The sequence below is a fragment of the Rattus norvegicus genome, chromosome 15 (assembly GCF_021556685.1).
Source record: "Rattus norvegicus strain SHRSP/BbbUtx chromosome 15, alternate assembly SHRSP_T2T, whole genome shotgun sequence".
In the NCBI taxonomy this organism is placed as follows: Eukaryota; Metazoa; Chordata; class Mammalia; order Rodentia; family Muridae; genus Rattus; species Rattus norvegicus.
In genome coordinates, this window is record NC_141548.1 from 35316778 (window position 1) to 35335319 (window position 18542).

At 40.4% G+C, this 18542-nt stretch overlaps 1 protein-coding gene and 1 pseudogene across 15 annotated transcripts in view; one reads left to right on the forward strand and one right to left on the reverse strand.

The window, feature by feature from the left end:
- The window catches only part of Ift88 (intraflagellar transport 88), a 94901-nt gene that overhangs the window by 9016 nt on the left and 67343 nt on the right, over nucleotides 1–18542 (forward strand). For all 15 annotated transcript variants that reach the window (XR_015638020.1, XR_015638022.1, XR_015638018.1 and 12 more), the window contains 10 exon segments: nucleotides 1571–1633; nucleotides 5078–5134; nucleotides 6109–6162; nucleotides 6687–6750; nucleotides 7512–7581; nucleotides 8744–8834; nucleotides 11202–11306; nucleotides 13513–13615; nucleotides 14731–14845; nucleotides 16479–16710. Coding sequence is in view for 7 of the 15 variants with exons in the window: in XM_087585685.1 (XP_087441811.1) it covers nucleotides 1571–1633; nucleotides 5078–5134; nucleotides 6109–6162; nucleotides 6687–6750; nucleotides 7512–7581; nucleotides 8744–8834; nucleotides 11202–11306; nucleotides 13513–13615; nucleotides 14731–14845; nucleotides 16479–16710 (954 nt within the window). In the remaining 8 variants the exon portion in view is untranslated.
- LOC148000971 (nuclear transport factor 2 pseudogene) lies at nucleotides 9547–10015 on the reverse strand (annotated as a pseudogene).

An 18542-nucleotide genomic window follows, 5' to 3' on the forward strand; every position in this document is an offset into this window, starting at 1 on the left:
GATCTCAAGAGACATCTTTTTGTCAAAAGATCTATCAGAGTAGAAGTATCAATTATGGTGGCTGTTGATTTTGACCTTATTTTTTCACATAAGAGTTCCCAGTTTTATGGCCAAGAGTTGTGTATACATTTAATTTTGTATATTGATATGAAGTTATAAGTATAAAAAATTCTTGTATGTAATTCTGGTTATGTAGATATTTAGTTTTGATTATCCTTAGGTTTTTTGGGGTTTTTTGTTAATTGATAGGGATTATTTTATATACATTGGCTTTATTTATTTATTTATTTATTTAAAGTGTTTTATAACAAAATACCTGAGTTTGGGAACTATATAGAAAAAAGAAACACTTAGCAAACAGTTTTGAGCTGAATATCCAAGAGTAAATAATTGTATCAACTCACCCTTGTCAATATCACATTTCATTACCATTTCTTAGTAATGTAAATATTGCTTGGCTTTATTGCCATTTGTATGGTAGTGCATCATGATGCCAAGGTGTCTACAAGAGAGACAGGTCCCACGGTGAAATAGACAGCCATTGCGGAGAAGGGCCAGTCTTACTCTTCCAACATCCTATTCTCTCAGGACTAGCATGGTCATGTCTAAGCACAGCAGCCTCCACATTGTCTGTCTGTACCACCACACTGAGGACTGAGCCTCTGTCCTAAACCTCGGAGGTAGAAGCCACCTCCAAACCATAGCAGCAATTCTGTTTTTCAGGAAGCAGACTGAAGTAGATCAAGGGTAAGTGTGAGGGTTGTGCTCAGTGTATCTGAAGTTAGTGCAGAAGCAGAACGTGAGAGATGGGCAGTTGGTTAAGACAGGCTGCCAGGTAGCTTGGGAACATGCACATCCTGCCTTGGCTAGCGGGCTTTCCCTCAAACTTCTCAGGAAACTAAGTACAGATCAAGAGTCAGAAAAGTTTATTTCAGTGGAGATGTCAGTTCCTGCCTACAGTGAAGGTTTCTGGTGTTTGACTTAATCAAACAGAAAAGGAACAGAGAAAATATTTGCCTTCTTCCCGGTAGTGAATATGACCCTTTCTGTCCTGCAGCTTCCTTAGGTAGGGACAGTAGTGTGATCTTGAATTATTAGAGGAAGGGAGGGGAGAGAGAAGGCTAAGCAAAGAGAGAGAGGGAAAGATTTGAATCTCACTCCACCAGCTACTAGGGAGAAAGGAGGAAAGGTCATGTCCTTGAATATTTGACATTTAGCCAGGTGATAGCACCATCCTCTTTTAGGGGTTTTGGTTATTTTAAATGATGTTAAATAAGCACACAGTTCTCAGTCATAAAAACTGAGGACTTTCTGTGAAGTGTGAAGTCAGAGGTATGCACCAGCATAACTAGTTATTCTTCTGCTTTTGAAGATCTTTGCACAAAAGACCAAAGTTTCCAAAGATTCCAGAGTCAAAAGATCCTTGATATTTGGGGGTTGGGGTTATAGAATTTGAAGGATCCTGTCTGTATTTGGGGTAAGATGAATAAAGAGGGTCTTGAATGTGAACCAGAAGAATTTAACTTTTGTCATACTTATTTTGAATGTTAAATTTGCCTTTTTACTTTAGGAGTTGGAGAATGACACGGGTTTTCAGCAAGCAGTGAGAACCAGTCATGGCAGAAGACCTCCAGTAAGCAAACTATAAATAATTTGTAGAAATTCTGTCATGAGTTTACCATCGTGGTTGTGTTTAGGTGTACAGCCCAGTGCTGTTCAATACATTTACACTGCTGTGAGGCAGAGCTTCAGAATCGTCTCCTCCTGCAAATGTAAAAACTCTTGTCCATTAAGCTGGATGGTGGTGCCGCAAGCCTTTAATCCCAGCACTTGGAAGGCAGAGGCAGGAGGATCTCTGAACCTACAGAGTGAGTCTAAGGACAGCCAGGGCTACACAAAGAAACCTGTCTCGAAAACCCAAACAAACCCAAAACAAACAAACAAAATGCCTCCCGCTGGTTAAATGGCTCCCGCTTAAATGGCTCTCTCTGGTTGCTTTTCCTTCTCTAACACTGCAGTAGCTACCTTGGGTTTCTGCTGCTGTGGCTGCTACTAGACCCTCCTCACACAGTGAGATCACGGGTGCTGGCACATTGTCCTTCATAAATGTTCTCGAGGTTCATCATTATATTCTTGATGTTGTCCTCGCTCAGATCCATGATCTGCAAGGATTTTCCTCCCATCCTGTGGACTGTTTTCATCTTGTTGATTGTGTTCTCTGGTACTCAAAAGTTTCTGGCTCAGTGCAGTCCTGTTTGTCAGGCTTTGGTGTCATAGAAATCATTGTGAAGGCTAAGGCTGTCAGTTTTTCTTCTGTTATTTTCTCCCAGGAGATTTGTAGTTTTTGTCTTCAGTATATTTTGAATTAATTTTATGTGTGTAGTATACGATTAAGAATCAACTTCCTAGGGCCCAGAGAAATGGCTCAGTGGTTAAGAGCACTGACTGCTCTTCCAGAGGTCCTGAGTTCAATTCCCAGCAACCACATGGTGGCTCACAACCATCTGTAATGGGATCCGATGCCCTCTTCTGGTGTGTCTGAAGACAGTGACAGTGTACTCCCATACATTAAAATACATTAAATAAATCTTTCCTTTAAAAAAAAAAAAAAAGAATCAACTTCTTCCCTCTAAATGTTGAAAGACTGTTCTTTGCTTCTTAAGTGGTCTACTTTAATTTATGCATGCACACATAAACCAGTTTTACTACTACTAACAATGCCAGGGCTTTGCGTTGTTTTGTTGTTTTTAGACACACACCCCTCCCACTTGCCACCTAATTCCTGTGGGGTTTTGTTTGTTTGTTTGTTTGTTTTTCTTTTCTTTTGCTTTTGTTTTGTTTTAAAGATAGGGTCTCACTAATGTAGGCCAGACTGGCTTTAAACTTGGTGTATCAGGCAGGATCACGGGTGTAGCACCCACCACATTGGCTCATTCCTTCTTATTGTTCCCAGTTTTCTGCTAAATCTGCTGGTCTTCTGTTTGACTCACTGAATGTACCAAGTAAGCATGGGCAGACTTGTCTGGTATTCCACTATATGGATGCTTTCTAGCTTTCTTCCCAGGTTTTTTTTATTCCTTTCTGTCCGCCTTCCGGCTTTACTGAGTAGCCTTTTTAGTTGGCCCACTAAAGCCTGGAGGCTTAGTTACTCGGCTGTCTCTCTGGCAGGCCCTCTCCTCCAGCACTCACTACCTCAGTTTGAATGTCAGGGTTTCCCTCAGCTTCTCCATCATGCCTGTGGAATGGAAAGAAGCCTTGAGGGCCAAGAGCTGCCCCAGTGCAGGCTCCTTTTCTTCCTATCTTAAGATTTTATGTCTTGGGGTTGGGGATTTAGCTCAGTGGTAGAGCACTTGCCTAGCAAGCGCAAGGCCCTGGGTTTCGGTCCCCAGCTCCGGAAAAAAAAAAAAAAAAAGATTTTATGTCTTACTTTAGTAGTTCCTCCAGTGCATTCAAACAGCTTTTTATAGTGTGTGTGTGTGTGTGTGTGTGTGTGTGTGTGTGTGTGTGTGTGTATGAGAGAGAGAGAGACAGACAGAGAGAGAGAGAGAGACAGAGAGAGAGAGAGACAGAGAGAGAGAGAGACAGAGAGAGACAGAGAGCACAAAGGAGGTCTGAGCTTGCATGGGTATAGTGGGATTTCATCAGCAGATAATAACAACACAGAGACTTATTAATTTTATTATAGCTTAGGCTACATCTCAGCTAGCTCATCTAACTTAATTAACCCAGCTTTCTAGTTCACATCCAGCCACATGGCCTGTTACCTCTCTCTCACACTCCTGCTACACCCAACCTCCTCTGTGTCCCACTGGTGAATTCTCCTCCTCTGCTCCTTTTCCCAGAAACCCCTTCTCAGCCTGAAAGTCTCGCCTTCCCTTTCCTGCCTAGCATTGGCCATCAGCTCTTTGTTAAGACCATGAACAAGCAAGGAAGGTGTATGTTTACCAACCACTGCGGCAGGTGATGAACCATAAGACTAGCCACACGAGAGAGAGCTAGCCAGTACTCAGCTCTGCCAGTACAGCAGTCACAACTGACTGAGACAAAGACACCTTCTCACAGTGTACAAAGCAGTTATCCCAACCCGTGGGCACCATGTGCACATAGTGCTGGTTGGAGTCTCTCTCTCCTTACACTTTCCATGGTTCCCAGGATTACACTCGGGGCTCTTGGTTTGCCTGACAAGTGGTTTTACACACTGAGCCGTCTCACCAACCCTAACTTGTTTTTTTAACAAACATTTTTGTCTCAGTCCTTTAGTTGTTCTCAGTGGGGAGGAATTGTAAAGCCAGAGTCTAGTATAGCAAGAAGTAGAATTCCTTTCTGAATGACGAACAGCTAATATGTTCAGGACACTTTTACGTGCTCTCTTTTGATTCTAGTTCCTATTGTATGAAATGTAATTTGTAACCTTTGCATGCAGCGTCTTTTTTACTTAAAAGTTGATGAAATTTGGGCTCAAAGATTTAAACATAGTTGAGGGAGAACTGGGGTTCAAGTCCCGCAGACTCCAAAGCCAGGGTCTGTTACTGGGGTCTGTGGCTGGTGGTACCAAGTATGCAGCATGCATTGAATGAGTGGTAGACACAAGCATGAAGACTGGGCTTGCTTATTAGGGCCTCAAGTCGTTCCTAAGTCCCTTCCCTTTAAAATGAATTCCAAACTGAGTCTCTTCCTCAGCACTTTCAATAACTGCACTCCCTAGTGTTTAAGCAATAAATTCTAAGTATGACATCTTTCTTTCTTTGAGATTATAATTAAAACATTTCTCTGTTCCCTTCCCTCCAAAGCCTCCCATCTACCCTACCCCACTCTCCTTCAAGTTCATGGGCTCTTTTTCACTCATTGTTATTGCATGCACATATATGTATATACATATGTATTTCTATATAGAACCTGCTCTGTCTGTATAATGCTATTTGCATGTGTAGCCATTTGGCACCGGATAACCAGTTAGTGTGCTCTTTCCTGGGGAGGACCACTGACTACAGCAGACTTCCTTAGTGATGATTCTCTTTGCATTTCCTAGTGTGTAGCACAATCTGAGTCCTGCTAAGGATGCTCTTTCCTCCCCAAGGTAACTGCAAAGATACCAAGCACAGCTGTCAGCAGACCCATAGCTACTGGATATGGGGTAGGTTCTTCTAAGCCTAAAACATTAAGGTGCTTCTTAAATATATGTAAGTTCATACAAGACAGTTCTAAATAACTTGTACTGTGTCAATCCATAATCCTGTATATAAACAGTCTAATGTGAGCAATAGCTTTAGCTAGTTCAGGAAGTTTGATTTATTTATAACTATATCTTATTCTTTTCTATTTGTAGACCTTATTTGCTGATTGATTCCTGTTTTCTACATAATATAACCGACTCTGATATATATATCCTATTCTTGAGTTCTACATGAATTAGATGTTAGATAAGCATAATAGTGTTTATAAGAACTTAACCATTTAATAGATGAAGATATGAAATTTAAGAAAGTGTATATCTGAGTTTTATTTTATTGACCCTTTGGGGAAAATAATCTCTAAACTCCCTAGAGTAACAGTCCTTTTAACCCTATTTAACTTTCCAAAATATGTTTTGGCTTACATAAAATAAGAAAGAAATGGTAGAAGAATGAAAGACTGAGGCAGAGTAACTTAAAATCTTTATGACCATGCACTCCACGGTCAGCAAAATGGCTTCAGAGCCCCAGAGGTCCAGAGCGTTTGCCTTCATGGCACTGCTTTACACTGTAAGGAGATCAGCATGAGGGTATGTTTGCATTTGGTCCTGCGTCATAGTCAGAAGCAAGAAGGGACAGATATTTTCAGATTTGCAGATCAAATGGTCTTTGTCACAACTGTCCATGCAATGGTGTTTGTAATACAGTCACAGACCGAGTATAGATAGATGCCGGAGTCCAATAGAACTTGATTTACAAATGATAAGAGCTTTGTAAATTGATACCACACTATTAGGTGACAAATAGAACATTTTTGTTTGTTTGTTTGTGCTTATGGATAGATAGAAGAAAAAAATAAGAGATGCCTACAGTTTTATCTGTAAAGTTGCAAGTAGCTATTTTAGGAATGTGTTTAACTTGTTTTTCTGCTTATTAGTCCAAGACATCCCTGACATCATCAATGGGAAGGCCGATGACAGGGACTATTCAGGTCAGTCTGCTCCTGTGGTTTATTTGTGTCTGTCTTGTGATGTAGAGTTTATTATGAAAGATTTTTCCTCTTGTTGTATTTTAACAAAGTTATTACTTATATAGTAACACCTTTTCATTGTGGGTTTTGAATTTTCAGAAGTATGCTTTCTTGGATTAGTATGCTCCAGTCCCGAGTGAGAGGCTGTTGAAGTTGTCATAGAGATGCTGTGCCCTTCTGAAGTAGCTGGAACTTGTTCTCCTGAGCTACCATTGCAATCTCTGTGCATTCTCTTGTGGCGGATGGGAAACCAGCCAGAAGTGCAGGAGTAGCTGACACATAAGCTAATTAGTTTGTTCTTTTCAAGCCAAGAGAATAACTGTTAGAGGGGACAGAGGAAGAGTCGGGTTGCATAAGGATGCAGAAGTAAGACACGAGGGGATGGCTATTAAGTCAGGGCTAAAGTAGGATGTGTGTTATGCAGAGTTGTTGGTAGGTATAGTTCTCATTCAAGAATAAGTTGAAATGATTCTTGCTCTTTGAAGGATGGAGTTGCTCGACCGATGACGGCGGTGAGAGCAGCTGGCTTTTCCAAGGCAGCTTTGCGAGGTTGGTGCATTCCTCCAGAACTCACCCCATGTATACGCAGATCATTTCCGTTTTAAATATAGCCAAGCATGCCTTGATTGTAAGACACACCATGATTTTAGAGGAATCCACTAAGACAGAAAAGGGTTAAGCTGGCTGTGATGGTTCACACCTGTAACCCCAGCACTTGGGAGGCTAAGAAAGGTGTGCCACCTATTGTCTAGCCTGGGAGAACCTGCTCTACAGATGACTAAGAGGAAATGGCTGGTGCAGTTGTGCTACAGCTCGGCTGGGGTGGTGGTTACATCATGTGTTATGTTGAGCTATGCACTTAGAATATGGTTTGTGTAAGTTAGAACTTGATCCTAAAAATGAGAGGTGAAAATATTATTTGAATATGTAAGCTAAATAATTAAAAATAAAACCAACAAAATTAATGTTTATTACATGAATAAAAATGATAAAGCTAATTCCAGATTATCCCTTACATGCTTGATAATTTTAGAATTCACAGAAATACAGATCTCTGAAGAAAGAAAGTGAATACTGAGGGAATAATTTATTTTGTTTTTGTTTGTTAATCTGTAAGTTTCATTTATAGTTTCATGTTTGTTAAAAATCCCAACAATTCCCACACAATTTTTTATATAAGTGTGTAGGTACAGGTGTACTAGCTGTCTTACCTATTGTGCCTACACTGTTTAATCAATGGTAACTTAATATGTACAAGATCTCTTCAACTTTGCTGGATCATAAACTGAAACTCTTGGCTTGTGTCTCAGGCTCTGCATTTGACCCCCTTGGTCAGTCTAGGGGCCCTGCTCCTCCTTTGGAAGCCAAAAATGAAGACAGGTAGGCAAGGCTCTGTGCTGCCGCACAGTTTCTGTTGTCTTCCTAGATACATGATGTTAGCTTGTGTGAGCAGTGACTGATGAAACTTCATCCCCAGATCTTGGACTTAGGAAAGGATTAAAGATCTAGGGATAGTCATGTGAAGTCATGCAATCCATGAACTGTTAGCTGACTGAAGTTGTGGTCTAATTTTTTGTGAACAGTGTTTCTCTTCAAGGCCAAACAGGATTATGAATGTTATGTTATTTTGAAAGAATATATTTTCAAAGGAAAATTTAGTAGTGTAACTTCAGTGGGATTTTATTTAGTTATCAGTGTACATTAAGAGTTACACGATTTCCCTGGAAGAAAATGGTAGCAAATCAACATTAACATTATTTTCAAATGTGGCTGCTTTGGCACCTGTGTGTGTGCCTGTGCGTTTGCGAGGCAGGGTCTCACTATGCAGCCTTGTCTGGCCTGGAATGCTCTATGTACACTGGGATGGCTTCCAAGTCAGAGGTATGCTTCCTTTGCTGCCCAGGTTCTGGCAGTAAGGCCCGTGCTACTATGTGGGGCCCTGGAGCCTAGTTTTTTTTTTTTAAAACTGGCACTTGTTTAGAAATTTTCTTTACAACACTTTTATGTTCATAAATAATTTTAAATCTCTTTTATGAGCTTTAGTTTTCCTAGCTATAGGGGAAGTTTTCTTCTTCACGGGATCTCAGAAACTAGCCTCTTCTGCCTGGAGCAACAATGCAGCTGCGGTGGTCCCGCCTGCCTGACTGGTCTATGTCTGCCCTCCACTACTTACTGGTTTTGTGTTCTCCGCAGAACTTTCTAATCTAATTCACTTTTTCAGTAAAATATAATTATAGTTCTCACATCAAGCGTTTTATGAGAAGTAAGTGGAATTGTTAGAGCATTTAGTTCTATGTGGGATTATTACACTTGACACTAAATAGATTTCATTTTATTTTAATGTTTATTTATTATTAATAATTCTCTAATATAATTATTAAGCACAATAGTATGGTTTTTTTTAAAAAAAGCAATTCTACATATATCCTTATTTGAAATCTATTTTTAAAGTGTAATAGCATTTAATAGGCAATGTTAGAAAGTAACTTGTGATATAGATTTTAGTGGTTGGATGATTTAAATCATACTCTCTCTTCAACAGTCCAGAAGAAAAGATTAGACAGTTAGAGAAGAAAGTAAATGAGTTGGTGGAAGAAAGCTGTATTGCCAACAGTTGTGGAGACTTAAAACTGGTAAGTCGGTAAACTAGGAGAACTCAGATAGTAAAATATATGCAGATGTCTGTATCTACTTTTAAATATTCATATACGTTTGATTTTTTTTTGTTTGTTTGAGTAAGGTAATTATTTTGAGAATTTTGCCTTACAAATTCTTATATCACAATTGGATGATTATATAATTTTGACATACCTTTTTAAGGTGTATTTATATTTTATGTGTATGAATGTTTTGCCTTTATGTGTGTATGTTTATCACATGTGTGCAGAATCTGTGAAGACCAGAAAAGCATGTTGGATCCCTTGGAACAGGAATTACAGACTGAGCTGCCATGTGGTTGCTGGGATCCAAACCCTAGACCTCTGAAATAGTAGCAAGTGCTCTTAACTCCTGAGCCATCATGCCAAACACACCTTCTTTTCTTTCCCCTTGAGACAGGGTTCCTCTGTTTAGCCTTAGTTGTCCTGGAACCCACTTTATAGACCAGGCTGACTTCGAATTCACAAAAATCTGCCTGCCTTTCTCTCTGCCCCCCCTGCCCCCTGCCGCCCTGCCCCCTGCCCCCCAAAAACCGACAATGTTTTGCATTACTTAAGTCTTTCCAATGCATGTGCTGCTACAACACAAACTTTTCCTGTCAGATACAACTGTCTAGCATCCCAACATCATGCACAATACCATGGTGACAGATGCACACTGCACCCACTCCACCTCAGCCCTGCTCATTTGTGTATGATATTTGGAGCATCTGGAGGAGATAGGATTGGGAAGAGGGAGGAGGAAACAGCGTGACTATCTGGCCAGGAGGAGGTCAGCTGGAGTTGTGCAGGGCAAGCCTGAACATGTCATTGGTGCAAACCCAAGCATCATTGATGTTCTTTAATAGAAACATCTGGTGGAAACCCATGATGGGATCTTCATCAGCCTTGAGCTGGCCTACAACCATGCTGATGATGCAGCTATCTGGTGTAGGCTGATACTGCTGTGCCATGATACTATGCTGAATTTTCTGGAACGGAAGACTAGATAACTTCTCCACAATGGCAGCTTTGCCCTGGAATTGCTGTCCTTCCCACGTAAGGCATGATGCACCAATGTAAATTGCTCCTAGTTGGGTTCTGTCGTTATCAAATAATGGATAGTAATTCTGAATAAAGCTGGATCCAATCTGCTCCCAAATTGGCTTGTCTCCCATCCTGGAGTCACTCACCTCACTGAGACCCATGGGGCTGGCACAATGGCGGCCAGGATGACTTAAGGTCTCTCATTAACTCTGGCTGTGAGGTCCAGCAAAAATTCCAGTCTCTTAGGTTGTAAGAGATATTTTCAGAATATAAAATATTACCACATTTTAACATAAACCTCTCCTTCCCTTCCTTTCCTTGGCTTTGTGCATGCTAGCTAAGCCCTTTCTACCATGGAACTGTATCCACAGTAGACTTTACATTTTTATTTTGAGTGCCTGGGTTGGCCTTGAACTTGTGAGCTTACCACACAACTACTGTGCCACCAGGCCTGTTTTGTTTTGTTTGTTGTTGTTTGTTTGTTTGTTTGTTTTTACTTGCTTGCTTGCTTCTTCTGCATGGTCTTGGCTTTTTTGGAACTCACTATATAGACTAGGCTGGCCTCAAACTCCCAGAAATCTTCCTGCCTCTGCCTCCATAGTGCTGGGACTAAAGATCACACCACCAACTCCTGGCTGCTAAATCTTTTCTTTTAGTTTGGTTTGTTACATTACTTTGAACCTCAGACCATGCAAGTACCATGTTCCAGGACTTAAGCTTTTTATTATATTTCTTTGTGGAGATCAACAAAGGGTCCACAGCACTGTGAGTATGCTGGGATCCAAGCTAAACATTCTCTGTAATATTGGGCCATAATTATCTTTTAGCTTGTTAATTTTAAGCATCTCCAAAGTCAAACAAAATTTATCCAAATCTTTGCATTTTAAGATTGAATAAAAGTGGGGCTGGGGATTTAGCTCAGTGGTAGAGCGCTTACCTAGGAAGCGCAAGGCCCGGGGTTCGGTCCCCAGCTCCGAAAAAAAGAACCAAAAAAAAAAAAAAAAAAAAAAGATTGAATAAAAGTTTCCAAACATTCAGGAACTGGTAGGGAAAAGGTTACATAGGCATGATGAAGTCCAAAGGGTGGCATGCAGTGTGTGGTACAATGCTAACTTGCAGTAAATATACCCTTTCTCACAAGACCTCACAGGCAGTTCTAAGCCTCCAGTTTAAACAGTGTTCTGGGGAATTTTGTACGAGGCTGCAAGGGCATTCAGAGGAATCTGATGTGTGGGGTGTGCATTCAGGGTGCATCATACAGATGCATAAATGCTGGCGAATGCAGACCTGTCTTAACAAGTATAAGTCTGATTTCAGGCCTTAGAGAAGGCAAAAGATGCAGGAAGAAAAGAGAGAGTCCTGGTGAGACAACGAGAGCAAGTCACAAGTCCAGAAAATATCAACTTGGACCTAACCTACTCCGTAAGTGTTGGCGTGCCTGCTAGGCCTGCGTGCTTACCAGGTCTCCTCGTCCTTGTGTGGTTGTTTCTTTCTCTAATGTTAAGGGTCAAACCCAGGTATTGTACATGCTAGTCAAGTGCTCTATACATTCATCTCCAGCCCTCTTGGAGCCTTTGGGAAAGGATTTTCTTTTTCACCAAATCATAAAATTGATACAGACTTATGGGGTACTGTCTCACTTACTTTTCTGTTACTGTGGCAAAACACCATGACCGAGGAAACTTATAAAAGAAAGCTTTTAATCTGGGCCAGTTTTAGAGGATGACCATCATGGTGGGAAGCATAGCAGCAGGCAAGCAGGAACGGAACTGGAAAGTAGCTAAGTCTTCTTGTTGAGACAGCAACCACAAGTGGGAGAGAGTAAGGGGGGAGGGGAGAGAGAGAGAGAGAGAGAGAGAGAGAGAGAGAGCGCGCAAGAGAACTTAGCTGACTGTGAAGAGAGGTGAGCTTGTGAGTTTTTTAACCTTATAACCCACCCCCAGTGACACACCTCTTCCAACAAAGCCACGTCTCCTAATCCTTCCTAAACAGTTCCACCAATTGCCGACCAAGCATTCAAATAGATAAGGGCGGGCCATTCTTGTGTAAACTACCACAGGTACCATGTGACAGTTTGACAGATGTATACATCGTTTAATGCTTATATGAGATTAAGTATATCTATGTTCTCAGACATTGATCATTTATTATAAAAGCATTCGCATTCCTTTCTTATAGCATTTAAAGATACGTAGTATATTATTATTATTTTTGGTTCTCTTGATACAAAATAACACTGCAACTTTATTTTGTTGAGACTCTTTCTTAATACACAACTCAGACTGACCTCAAATTTAATCCTCCTGCCTCAGCCTCCTACGGGATAGGATTATAGCATGTGCCATGATGCCTAGCTACTCCTAACTTCTCACTATAACTGTAATGTTGTACCCGTTGAGCAGCCCTTCCCTTCCTTTCCTTTGCTTCTCCTGGTATTTTTGGTTTTGCCCAGTTTTATTTTTTACAATTTGATTGTTTCTTCTGTATTCAGAATTGGGCTAATTTATGTCGTTTGCAAGACATTTTTGTTTGTGGCTTGCATAGGAACTCTTTTGTTTAATTAGTCATTCAGTTAATTGTTTTTGTTTCTGTGATGGGAATTGAGCCTAGGGCCTCATGAGTGCCAGGTAAGCATCTCATCGTGAACTGCATTCCCAGTCCTTTCTTGTCTTAGTTAATTTCATGGTCTGTTTACCTCTGTTTACAAGCATTGTTAATGTTTATGCTACCCAGGGTTGTCTTAGAGAGATGCTAATGTAGATTTTTGAGTCAGAGACTATATGAAGACAGTGGGAAAACCAATGTCTTTGATTTCCACAAAGTGTGTTTATGCTGAAAAGATGCTTGTTTGATATTTACATTGCTGTTTAAAGAGTCTCACATGCTAAAGAAATGGAAAAGGAAACATCTGAAATATATCAAGGCACATGCCATCAGTTCCAGCACTCAGGAGGCCAAGGCAGGCAGATCTCTGGAAGCTGACGGCTATTCTAGTCTACATATCAAATTCCAGGTCAGCCTGGGCTACATAGTGAGAGCCTGCCTCACTCAGAAAAAGATGGTGTTATACAAACTCTTCTGATTCACTTTACTGTTTGGGCTATTCTACATGATATTTCATTTCTATTTATAAAGTGACAAAATAGTCCTTTTCTTGACTATTCTTTTTCTGCCATTAACACTAGCAGTGCACATTTGTTCTTTGTGGGCCTTCTCAAGATTATTGAATGACAGGTACTGTGCAAACGAAACAAACATACATAGAAAGTTGAGTGAAGTTAGAGGACAGCTCTCCGTCATCTGTTTCCTTGTGCAGAGTAGTTGGACATGGTTGACTGAGTAGCTTGAGACAGTAGCTTTGTTCAAGTGGGTTTTTATTGGTGCTTTTTTGTTTTGTTTTTTGTTTTTTGTCTTTGAGACTGGGTTTCTCTGTATTCCTCTGGCTGTCCTGGAACTCCCTCTGTAGATCAGGCTGGCCTCAAGTCACAGAGATCTGCTTCTGCCTCCTGAGTGATAGGATTAAAGGTGTGCACGCCACTGCCCAGCAGGTGTTTTAACTTTGGAATGATTGCAAGTGTATGGGGCCTAGAATGGTTATTATGTGTTTTTTATAATGTTTCTTTCCTAGGTTCTTTTCAACTTGGCAAGTCAGTATTCTGCTAATGAAATGTATGCAGAAGCACTAAACACATACCAAGTTATAGTGAAAAATAAGATGTTTAGCAATGCAGGTGGGTGTCTATAGATAGATATGTAGCTCTTTTATAGTGTTAATTATGTTTCTTCACTATGCTTTTTTATAATAAGGTGATCTATTAAGTAAATTTATATTTATGATGTGATGTCCTGCTTAAAGATACTATGTGTGAAAATCCATATGAATATAGGAAGAAATGCAGTTGGCATGAAATTAACTGCCTAATGCTAAACAAAAAATATATTCTGCGCTGGACGAGGTGGTACATGCCTGTAATCCCAGCATCAGAGGCAGCGGCAGGAGAATCTCTGAGTTCAAGGCCACCTGGTCTACATAGGAAGCTCTAGAACAGCCAGGGGTACATAATGAGACCCTGACTCAAAAAATAACATTTATTCCATCATCATCAGAAGGAGGAAGCGTGGTGCTTCTTTCCTTCTGTGACTATGTTCTCGAGATGGGTGTATATATTATATCATTTTTGTTGTAATATTAAGGTTTATTAGAGTTTCTAATAACATTAAATTTATGTAGCATTACTGAGTAATTTACAAATGACTCACATCCCTTTTTAAAAGGTCTGTGGTGTATATGTGTGTAAATACAAATGCATGCATGTGATGCTGTTCTTGAGGGGACAGAGTACAGCTCACTGGAATCTCTTCTTCCTCTATGCATTCCAAGTTGGAATCAGCCCTCAGGCATACACAGCAAGTGCTTATACCAGTGTCTCTCCTGTCTCATGCTTTCCTTAGCACAGTGCACTTGAGTTTGTAATAGAGACAGTTGTCTAGTCATGTTAAGTCAGTGGCGTACTGTTTTGATGTTAGAATTTTATGTATTAAACTTCATAACTGGGCCCGTGAGATGGTTCAGTGGGTAAACACTCTGTACATATGACTAATGACCTAAGTTTAGTCCCAGATCCTAGAAAGTGGCAGGAGAGAACCAACTCCCATAAATTTTCCTCTGACCTCCACATATGTTCCATGGCCTTTATACCTGCACACACATACATAATAAATTTTAAAACATTTAAAGCTTCCTAACTTGAAAAAAAGCTTTAAAGAATATAGGCTAAGATTATCTATATTATCATAGGAAAAGTACAAACATGAAAATGTTTATACTCTTTTTTTTTTTAATTAGGAAGACTGAAAGTGAATATGGGAAATATTTATTTAAAGCAGAGGAATTATTCCAAAGCTATTAAATTCTACCGAATGGCCTTAGATCAGATCCCAAGTGTCCATAAAGAAATGAGGTAAGTGTGAAACATGGTGTCTAACTTTTAAGTAACTCTTCAAAAACAAGATGAGGTGGTTTGCTGTCGTTGGGGTGAGCATTTTGAAGTGTTTAGAGGAATAAATGAAACATGATGTGGTATTTTGCTCTATTCACTTGTGATGACAATTTGCACACATCTACGTAATGGCAAATTCAAGGTTAAAGGAATACTATATGATCAAGTAAAATAAAACTAAGCTAACAGTGCAGCCATTAGTAATATATACAGCTTAACATTAACAAAGCCATAACCACAGTCCTGACAGCACAGCAGACTACAGTGCAAGGCTAGAAACCAAGACCCACGGGCATACTCTTCCTGCTGTTTGAGACCATGAGCCTAAATGATCACTGTGGAATGTAAAAGGTGGAGAAGTCAGGATGTTTTCTACTCCTGCAATATTCAAGAACAAAAACTGTATTTGTTGGTTTAGTGTTCTCTAGGACATTTAATTTGTGATAGTCCCTTTAAATACTACTTTTCAGCAAGTGTCACCTAACTTACATGATACTCTAGAAGTACCCTTAACTCAGGTAAGGCCAAGAATTTGAGCATGTCAGGGAAACGTAATCTGGGGGCACACATTACATGCTTTACCATAGCTGAGGCGGTGTGCGCAGCAGCAATGTAGCCAAGGCGGTAGCTACTGAGGACTGCTCAAAGGAAGAACTTGAGGAGGGTTCCATTCATGGGATGATTGATCCTGATGCAGTCTGCTAAACAGTGAGATTCTGTTCAGATTCACTTGGAAATGAGGTGGGATCATATCCACTAGAAATGACGCAAAAGGACAGGTATTGATGGAGATGCTGATAAGTTAGAAATCCCATGCATTGGATATGTGAAATGGTACAGTTACTTGGAAGACAGGCTGATCTTAAAAGGTAAACATTTACCATACGGCCAACAATTCTATTCTTAGTCATATACCTAGAGGAAATAAAAATTTACACAATTTCAAAGATTTATATGTACATATGCATAGTAACATTAATCATAGTATCAAAACAGTGGAAGTAACCTAAAATTCCACCAGGTAGGCAGTGGATAAGAAGATATGGTAAGGCCAGGTGTGGTAGCACATAGCTTTCATTCCAGTACTCTGAGTCCAAGGCCTGCCTGGTCTACATAGAGTCCCAAGCCACCAAACTAGCCAGGGCTACATATTGAGACTCTGTCTCAAAAAATAAAATAAAGTATACTATATCTACACTATACAATACTATTTAGTGATTTTTTTAAAGATGGTGAATCACCAACACTACAGTATAGAGGAACCTCAGGATTGTGTCAGGGAATGAAACCCGACACTTCATAGAATTCTATTTATAGGCAATAACTAGGAAAGGCAGAGACAGAAAGTAGACTAGTGGCTGCCTAGCGCTCACTGTAAGGATGGGGACAAAGGTTTTCTTCCTAGAGTAATATGTGGTGATTGTCCCACATGTGTAAATACGGCAGTAATCACTAAATTTTGTGATCTCCTGTGACACTATTAAAAAGCTTTTAGAAGTTAAAGAGTAAAATGAGAAAAAGACAGAGAGGTGCAGCCGAGCATCGTAGCAGGGATTTCCACTGTTCAGGCTGATCGATGTTTCTCCTTGTTTAGGATTAAAATAATGCAGAACATCGGGATCACGTTTATAAAGACCGGTCAGTACTCAGACGCCATCAACTCATTCGAGCACATCATGAGCATGGCCCCAAGCCTGAAGGCAGGCTTCAACCTCATTCTCAGCTGCTTCGCCATTGGAGATCGAGAGAAAATGAAGAAGGCATTCCAAAAGTTAATTGCTGTTCCGTTGGAAATTGACGAAGACGATAAATATATCTCCCCCAGTGTGAGTATGGAAATGAGAGTTAACAGCATCTCCTGCTTGTCTGTCTGTCCGTTTCTGTAAATGAGCTAATTGGAATTTCCTGAGGGTCGTTGATATAGTTCATTTGCTATTTAAACTGAGTTGAGAATGGGACTGTTGAAATAGAACTAGCAATACGGTTAAAACAGACCACACAATTTTAGTCAAAACTTTTTAAAAAAGAATCATTAAAAAGTAATATTTGACTATACCTAGACCATGTGACTGTGGAACTTTTTCCTGATTAGTTTTTGTCAGCTTGACCCAACTGGAGCCACCTGGGAAGAGGGACCCTCTGCCGAGAACCTGTTTCCATCAGGTTGGCCTGTAGGCGGGGCTGTGAGGCATTTTCTTGATTCAGGTTTGATAGGAGGCCCAGATCAATGTGGTCAGTGCCACCCCTGGAGCACTCTTCGTGGCCTCTGCTTCTGTTCCTTGATGCCAGGCTCCTGCCTGAAGGCCCTGCCCTGGATTCCATCAATGATGGACTGAAACCTTCAAGCTAAATAAAACTTTCCATACCTTAACGTTGGTTTGGTCAGTGTTTTTATCAGAACAGTAAGAAGCAAACTAGAGCAGTAGTACTAAAGGTTGACACTAAAGCCTTACACATGCTCTACCACTGAGCTATATACCCCACCCATCTACCATGGAACCACAAATTCTTGTTTTGTTTTGTTTGACATAGGATCTTATTAGCCCAGGCTAGCCTCAAACTTGCTCTGTAGCTAGGGGTGGTTTTGAATTTCTGATCCTGCCTTTACTTCCTGAATGCTAAGATTATAAGCATATGCCTCTATCTCCAGTCTTAAATAGTCTTGGAGTTCAAACTCAGGGCTTCATGGATCACAAGAAGCATTCTACCACTGAACTACATCCTATACACCCTTGGCCTCTGAAAAGTCTTATTCTTAAAGACCTTAAAGAGGGAATATTATATAATATTAAGAGGTACAGGCCTGTATTTTACGCATGAGAAACTGGTAGAAATACACCAAAATAGAAACATTAGTTTATGAGCAGTTGGATGCCGTTGCTTCTTCTTCTTCTTTCTCCTCTTCCTCTTCTTTTTTCTTAATACTTTGAAGAAATTTCCCAAATATTTATGTGTAAATTGTTTCCATTCTATTACATTAAGTCAAACTACATGAAATTTCCTTTATTTATAGGTCAAAGTGGTATTTTTTCAACTTAATAGAATTGAACTCTGTTGTTTATGAGTGTCTCTTAAATTTAGGTAACCTGGAACTCATCATGTAGCCCAGGTTAGCCTCAAAATTCACTCTCCTTTCTCCCTCCCTCCCCCCTCCTCTCTCTCTCTCTATGTATGTATATATGTATACGTGTGTATACCTATGATATGAAGGCCAGAAGTTAATAATGGGTATCTTACCCAGTAGCTCTCTACCATAGTTTTTGAGACAATAAGGTCTCAAAACCTGGAACTTACTGATACAGCAAGACTGGCTGGGCAGCAAGCCTCAAGGATCATTCCTGGCTCTACTTCCCCAACACTGTGATTCTTACATGGGTGCCAGGAGTCTGACCTGGACCCTCAAACTTGCACAGCAAATACTTAACTGAGTGTTCTGTCTCTCCGTCTCTCCCTTCCCTGCCGCCCCCCTCTCCCTCTGTCCTCCCAGACATAAGTTTTTCCTGATATCATATAGGGGTACTATTGTTCCTAGAAAAGAGTTACTGAAGGCTGTGAAGCCTGATACCTGGCCTGTCACTCAGAATTTGCTGTCCTCGCTGCTCAGGCCCTTAAGGTGGACCAGCTGTAGTAACACGCCCTATAGAATTGTGAGGTTGAA